The following is a 7,826-nucleotide window of genomic DNA, read 5'->3' as shown; positions in this document are numbered from 1 at the left end:
ACTCATTTGGCAATGGTTTGAATTTAACGGACGTTCATTAATATAAGAAAAGTTACACATTAAAGCTTTAAAGAATTTGGGCTTTTGAGAGAGACATTTGGGGCTGGAGCCCCAGAGCAACCCCCTTGCTCTGCCCCTGATACTTTTACTTCAATAAGGGATGTGAATACTTCTTTTAGCCCTGGTTATTACTTTTCCATTTCACACTGTCCTACTAGTTAACCTACAGCTCCCCCTTGTGGACTAAAAGCCTTTTTGCAGCTATAAAAATGATGCTAAATATAATCCTAGCCTTATAAAAAAGCATTTAGCAGTATTAATTGTCAATTTAAAATAATTATACAAGTTTTAACTATACTTTGATGTCTTATTTTTTGGGTTTGTTGACGTTGGCGTAGAGGTTGCTGAGATCAGCAGAGGCTGCAGCAGCAGCAGAGGAAGAGGGAGCTTTCACGGTGCTGTAGGTCACTGCATCATCTTCATCTCCACCCTGAGCCTGGGAAACAAAAGACAACAGTTAAGTAACACAAAATAAAACAACAGAATAATGCAACATTATGGTATCCAGTGCCACATAAACACAACACAATGCTCAATAATGACACAGCATCATAGTAACCAATCAGCAGCTGACCTGTGCTCTCCTGTTGGTCTTCTTGGTGTACCTGATGGAGGCGTAGGAAACACCACCTTCAGGATGAGCCTGCTCAGAGGAGACAACATAAAGGCTGCTCAGTAACATGTGGGGACTTCATTGGGTTCTATTGTGGTGTCGTCCAGCTGCATCATCAGACTCCTCCACGTCTTCTCTCACAGAAGGAAGTCAGACTCACCGAGTGGCTCACAGAGATACATTTTAAAAAGCTGATCTATAAACCAGTCAGTGTAACTTTGGACTGGGTGTAATGTGTGATCTAGATCTAGTCTTCTTAAAAACGCTCTATGAAGGCTGTTTAGAGTTTGATGACACTTTTAAAGAGGAGCTGATTACCATACCCAGGGGCGTCAAACTTGAGGGAAAAATGGGCCTGACTACCCAGGGCCCTATTGTGAGGAGGGCCCAAAAAGATGCTAGAATTAATAGCTGTGGATGCGGGGAGGGACCCATAGAAAATGCCATTCTACAAGAAGTTTGTGCTACGCCCCTGGCAATACCATGTATCTGTACTCTGCCTCTCATCATTACTGTTGTATGCTGTATGTATTTGTCTTTATTACCTGTCGCTACCTGTACATACATCTATGTATTGTATGTGTCATTGACTTTGTATGTCACTGTCGTTACACTGTCTTTAAGAATTAAAAAAAGAGGAGCTGGACTGTACAGATATTTGATAACTCAGCCATAAAACTCACCACGTTTTCATACGTCGGGGTGTTCCCTGAAGAGACAAAAGAGAGTTGACTTTAGGATCCACAATACAAATCCATCTTTATTGAAAGATCTTATTTGTAATTGTTTCATCTGTAAATGTTCTCACCTTTAGCTCTCTTCCATCTGATGACAGCCACAGTGATTATTAGGAGCGCTGCAACAGCCACAAAGACAACGATGAGCCACCACCACCAACCTGGAAAGAGAATAAAAATATTAAAAACTGTTTTGGCTGCATCTTTTCTTCTCTAACTAAGAGAATGGCGACTTATTTGTTAGTTTGTGTTGCAACAAACAACATCAGAGAGATTGCAATGTTACACAGCTGTTTACACTACTATTTTAGTAGATGTAAACTTATTGCATGTACATTTTTGTTGCTATTTTACACTTGCTTTGACAATGTTAACATGTTTCTTATGCCAATAAAACCCCTTTGAATTGAATTAAATTAAAAAGATTGTGAGAGAGAGAATACACTTTACATCTATTTAAGTGATTCTACCTTTTCTTATTATTACACATCTTTCCTCTGCCATGGGAGTCTATGGCAGCCCAAAGAACTGTACAGTAAAAAGTTGTGAAATTTGACACATTGATTTGGGACAGTCGCATAATCCATTTCACCAAGTTTTAGGTCTGTACCACAGGCAGTCTAGCGCAACCAATGGGTCATATTTGGCGTTGCATCCATGCAATTAACTTTTGAACCGTATTTCCGATTTTGAACATCGAGTTATAGTTGGAATCTTTGGATGATGCCGAACTCAATGCACCCCATGATGTCAATATCCGCCATGTTGGACCTTCCGCCATATTGGATTTGATCAAAAACACTAAAACGTTTTTACAGGTCACAAAATTGTTCAGATTTTCACGAAACTTGTCACAGATGATCTTCAGACCATACCTCACAAACAGTATTACATTGCGTATTGATATTCAACAGTGTTTGCCGTCACAGCCAATCAAAATCCACAGCGAAGCTGCCAAACAGGAAGTGAACTCATGTATCGGCAAGTCTTTCACGTATCAACACCAATCTTAGTACATAGGTACAGAACCCAATTAGGGACCGTTTGGGTATTCATGGAATGGATGGGATGGTCATCCAATTTTTTTGAGTCTAGGGGGGAGGGTCATCATCCAAAACACCGTACAAAACATAGCGGACCAGACGCAGGCTTTTATTTTGAAAAGTCGACGCTTGTGCCGCAGAGGGCATGAGATGAGAGGTCTGCAGGCTGCAGCCATACCCGACTCAAATATCCTTTCGGCCCCGGAGATTATTTGTGAAATTGTGCAAACGACAGCCTTTTCAAGGCATTTGAGAAGAAAGGAGTGGTACCATGCAAGCTCCCAAGTTTACGCTCGTCTGAGAAATGGAGTTTTGGATAATGTTCAGCTTCAGCAGCTTTACCTATGTTAAAATATACAATGACTGAAGAAGCCTAGTGACGAGTCCATAGCAACCAATTATTACCCAGTGTGCTTTGTTGAATGGTCTCAATGTTTTATTGTTTTATTTCACATTACTAGAGGAGTAACTTAGTATTTGAAGTAATGCAGTAATGCAGGAAGTTTGCATTTAGTTTTCATGCTTATTGTGTTTCCATAACAATGTTAGTGAGAAAAGCTACTGAAATGGCCCCCACACCATAACAGAGGATTGTGATGCGTAAGATGAGAATGCAGAGTTTTAGTTATGAATGCCATGGCTTTAAAATTACATTGGGCAATTGTACATCTTTGCCAAGTGCAAACCAGTACAGAAGGCATCAATAAATTGTTGGGGAGGGTCATCCAAAATGTCTTGCTGGTGAAGGGAGGGTCAGGTCTATTTTGACTAAATATCCCAAAACTCCTCTGATGGCCCCTGAAATAAATAACGAACAATTCCTTGGGAAGAGGTTCAAGAAATTTGGTGACCTTAGACCTATAGGGGGCACTGTAATTAGCAAAAATTAAGTTTTGGCCTATAAAGTTTGATGTGTTTGAAATTAAAATTTACTAGCAGTGTCTGTTAATACTGTGGGAGGTCCTAAGGCCAATTTGTGACATCAACCTAATTGATCCAGCCGCCATATTGGATTTCATCAAAAACACTAAAAAGTTTTCACAGGTCACAAAATGTCTCTGATTTTCACGATAGTTGGAATCCTTGGATGACGCCGAACTCAATGCATCCCATGATGTCTATATCCGCCATGTTGGACCTTCCGCCATTTTGGATTTGATCAAAAACACTAAAACGTTTTCACAGGTCACAAAATTGAGATTCAGATTTTCACGAAACTTGTCAAAGATGATCGTCAGACCAGGCTGCACAAAACCTATTCCATTGTGTATTGATATTCGAAAGCATTGGCCCGTCACAGCCAATCAAAATCGACGGTGAAGCTGCTAAACAGGAAGTGAACTCATATCTCGGGGAGGCTTTCACGTATAAAAACCAAGCTCAATACTTGGACTCCTGACCCAATTAGGAGGAGGCTCAAAAATGTGGTGACTGTTGACCACTAGGGGGGGCACTATAATCACAGGAAATAGGCTCATATCTCAGCAATGCTTTTACGTATAAAAAACAAACTTAGTATATGGACTTGGGACCCCATTCTGAGGACAAAAATAAATTTGGTGACCTTCAACCACTGGGAGGGTGCTAGAGCTACAGGAAGTGAGCTCATATCTCAGCAACGTTTTGATGTATGAAGTCAAACCTGGTACAAGGACTTGGCAGTTGATTGTGAGAACACACAAGGACATTGGTGTAATTTGGCCTCTACGGGCACAGTAACAAAGTAAATGAGCTGATATCTCAGCCATTCTTTATCCAATTGCCATCAAAGTTGCTGTGAGTGCTTGCTCATGCCATGGCAACGCCATTCCTACTAGTGTACTGCTTGGCTCCCTCATTGCTGCTTGCAGCTGTATTTATATTACATGTCTCAATGTTTCAATATATCAGTACAAAAAGGCTATATTATCTTCTGAAAACAGATTCATAAAGATACATAAATATATTGAGTGCCTATTTTTGTTTTTAGGATCGACTACAGATACTGCTGTGTTGGTACCTGCTTTAATGCTGCTCTCAGTTGTTGTGGATTCTGGTGTTGCTGTGGTGGCGGTGGTTGTTGTTGGTTTTATTGTTGTTGTTGTTGTTGTGGTGGTGGTGATGGTTGTTGTTGGTTTTGTTGTTGTTGTTGTGGTGGTGATGGTTGTTGTTGGTTTTGTTGTTGTTGTTGTGGTGGCGATGGTTGTTGTTGGTTTTGTTGTTGTTGTGGTGGTGGTGGTTGTTGTTGGTTTTGTTGTTTTTGTGTCCCCACCTGAACAGATGAATACATGTCAACAAACTGTATGTATGTAATATTAAAACTGCAAATCCATAAAATAAACAAATATTTTAGGTAATTATTGCCATCAGTTTGAAGTGACTTTAAACAGCTCAACATGTTCTCACCAGAGGCCAGAGACCTGAGGCCCGATCCAGAAAGCAGGTTTAGTGAAAACTCTGAGTTGGTTAACCCTGAGATGAGGGAAACTCTGGGTTTTCCGTTTCAGAAAGAGACTTTTTTTTCTCAAACATGTCATGTCCTTTTGTCGACGATCCCGTTTTTTTATTTATTCAGATAAATAGCTCTAAAATGCACCTGAGACAGACTGAATGAATGAATGAGGAAATGAAAGAGCGCTGTGTGAGAGGGGGGAGATTGAGAGAAACTCAAAATTTCTTGAAGAAAACCTGCTCACAACCAGGTTAGGTTCACAGGCTCAGTTACCATAATAACTGACTCTAAGTTACCTCTCTTTCTGAAACGGGCTGGAGTTACCCATCTCTCTCAGTAATGATTAACCTCCCTTTCTGAAACAGAAAACCTAGAGTTTCCCTTATCTCAGGATTAAACTCAGAGTTTTTACTAAACCTGCTTTCTGAAAAGGACCCCTGGTCGGGAGCAGGTTAAGTTGGTGATCAGAGATCAACCGGTGTAAAAGCACCGCTTACTGACCAATCAATAGGTCGATTGATAACGGCATCACCATTCTTAGAAGATCTGGTGGAGCTCGGAGAGAGAGAGAGAGAGAGAGAGCTGCGCTCATAAAAGTTAAAACATTTAGAGAGCGACAACCCGGTTAACATTCTCCGATGGGTATTGTTTTGAAAGATATAGATTTTCAGCAGAGAGAATTACATACAGGCTATTTCTTGGCTTCTTGAGCCGTGTGTTGCCAATGCGCACATCAGTTAGAATTATGTTTTATTTGCTCTCACAATTGCTTCCACTGCCAGGGTTGCAACTGAAATAATAGGCTACAGCAACGGCAGTTTATGGAAAGCACAAGTGTAATTATGGTCAGATTTTGTGCCTGACTGATGAGGAAGTGATATTGATAAGCGTTGTGATAGACACATCTACAGCATCAGCTATTTTTTTTGCCAGCTTTCCTTCCTGTTTTAGGAAACGGCGACTGTATTGCGTTTTTCCTGCAAAACCGTGTCTGTGTTCTTCATATTTATGTAGAATTATTATTTGCTCTTCTTATATAAAATATGACGCTCTGGTAGATGTTTGCGATTGGTCGTGCTGTGCAAACACCGCCTCTTTTATGTGAACGCGCACGCCGCTGGATTAGGAAACCCCGGGTTGACTGAACTAGTTGATAACCAGCGTCATAGTACAGGTTATGCAGGATCGTGGTTGTTATCTTGATTCGTAGTACAGCCCTCTGAACAGATGAACACAACTCAACACACTGTTGTGATGTAATATTAAAACTTCAAATCCACAAAATAAACATGTTTTAGGTAATTATTCTCATCAGTTTGAAGTGACTTTAAACAGCTCAACATGTTCTCACCTATTTTTCAAATAAGACAATTTGAAAACATTATGTAACAATTGTCCTTGAAATAGTGGTCAAGAACCCCCCCACCCCCAACACAAAAATGGTTTGGCCACTGATCAAAATTTGATGTCATTTGATTTGAAGTAAAGTACGCACAAAATGTCCGCTCAGCACAAGTCCGGTACTCAGAAAAGGAAAGAAAAGAGACGACGAGAAGAAGAAAATAGAGGCCTTAGAGATTTTCTAAACACATATTTAAAAAAAGTTGGTGATGGTGAAGCTGGAACTAGTAAAGTCAACGTAGAGCAAGGTAAGAAACAGCGCAGCCAACGTTTACGAGCCTTGTAACGTAACCTAACAGGCCAGCTCTAATGTTAACCTCCATTAGCTCGTATAAAAGCCCGACACAACACGTTCTCTTTGACAGAAACAGCTGAGTTTGGTAGCTCCGTCAGAGAGGATGAGACAGAGAGGAGAGAGAGCCAGCTGCAGTCAGGTGACAGAGAGAGGGATGCGGGAGGGGCCTGCTGCTCTGTGAGAGAAGAGAGAGAGAGAGAGAGAGAGAGAGAGAGAGAGAGAGAGAGAGAGAGAGAGAGAGTCACAGTGATGCGGGAGGGGCTGCCCCGTCGGAGAGTCCGAGCAGGATGGATCAGAGACTGATCACACACTTTATTTCAGCGAGAGGAGAGGAGAGGAACAGGAGAGGAAGAGCAGAGGAGAGTTAGAGCAAGGTAAAAGGAGAGATCTGGGTGCGGGGGGGCATCTAAGATTATCTTGTCCCAGGCCCAGGCAAGACTGTCAGCTGGCCTGATTGTAATGTTTTGTTATATTATTCTAACAAGACAAGTTTGAAAACATTATGATGTAAATACTCACTGGTAACAGTCAGAACAACCGTAGTATCTGGACCTTGTTGTTGTCCTGATCTGAACTGTCTGCAGATGTAAAGACCAGCATCCTCCTCTGTGACCTTCTTTATAACCAGAGAACAGTTCTCTCTAACACTCAGTCTGTCTGATTTATCTCCGGCTTCTTCTTTAATCTTCCCGAGTTCAAACAGCGGCACTGTGTTTCCTGAACCACTGAAGATCCAGGTAGTACTGTCACACTTTCTCTGACCGTCTATCACATGTTTACAAGACAAAGTGACATCATCTCCAGCTCTGACAGTGGAGGAGAGGAGATGGTTTCCAGCTGCTGCTGTTAAGAAGATGAGAGAAAATAAATGTCTGTTGTGTTCATAGTGACGATTTTTTCTTCATCCTTGTTTACCAAGAGTTCACTAAACTCACCATGTTAACAACAAACAGGTCTGTCATGAAGTAAAATTTAACTAATAAAGTAAATTCAATAATTATGATACATTTGATTTTTAATGTGCCTTCCATATATATATATATATATATATGATATAAGTCTTCTTACCTGTAAAGTGAAGCAGCGGTATCAGAAATAAAGACATTTTGATCCATTTGAACTCTTCCATCGTGCTTCTCTGTGTCTCTGCTTCTTCTCTCTCTCGTTCTGATGCTCAGAACTGTTTCTAAAATAGTGCTTTAGTCGAGAGATGCTGCACCTACTTCCTGAAATTAGGATGATGTCA

The 7,826-nt window shown here is 40.9% G+C and overlaps 1 protein-coding gene across 1 annotated transcript; it reads right to left on the bottom strand.

Annotated features, from left to right (window-relative positions):
* Positions 1–367: 367 nt before the first annotated feature.
* On the bottom strand, positions 368–7,826 carry LOC114572868 (uncharacterized). The gene is made up of 6 exons (XM_028604649.1): positions 7,649–7,826; positions 7,100–7,423; positions 1,482–1,571; positions 1,357–1,382; positions 635–703; positions 368–496 (listed from the first exon to the last, which is right to left on the bottom strand). The coding sequence occupies exons 1-6, from the start codon at positions 7,707–7,709 to the stop codon at positions 368–370; spliced, it is 699 nt and encodes a 232-aa protein (XP_028460450.1). The 5' UTR covers positions 7,710–7,826.

The sequence above is a fragment of the Perca flavescens genome, chromosome 18 (genome assembly GCF_004354835.1).
Source record: "Perca flavescens isolate YP-PL-M2 chromosome 18, PFLA_1.0, whole genome shotgun sequence".
Lineage (NCBI taxonomy): Eukaryota > Metazoa > Chordata > Actinopteri > Perciformes > Percidae > Perca > Perca flavescens.
Note: the sequence above shows the minus strand (reverse complement) of the source record. Positions and strands in the feature narration are given on the sequence as shown.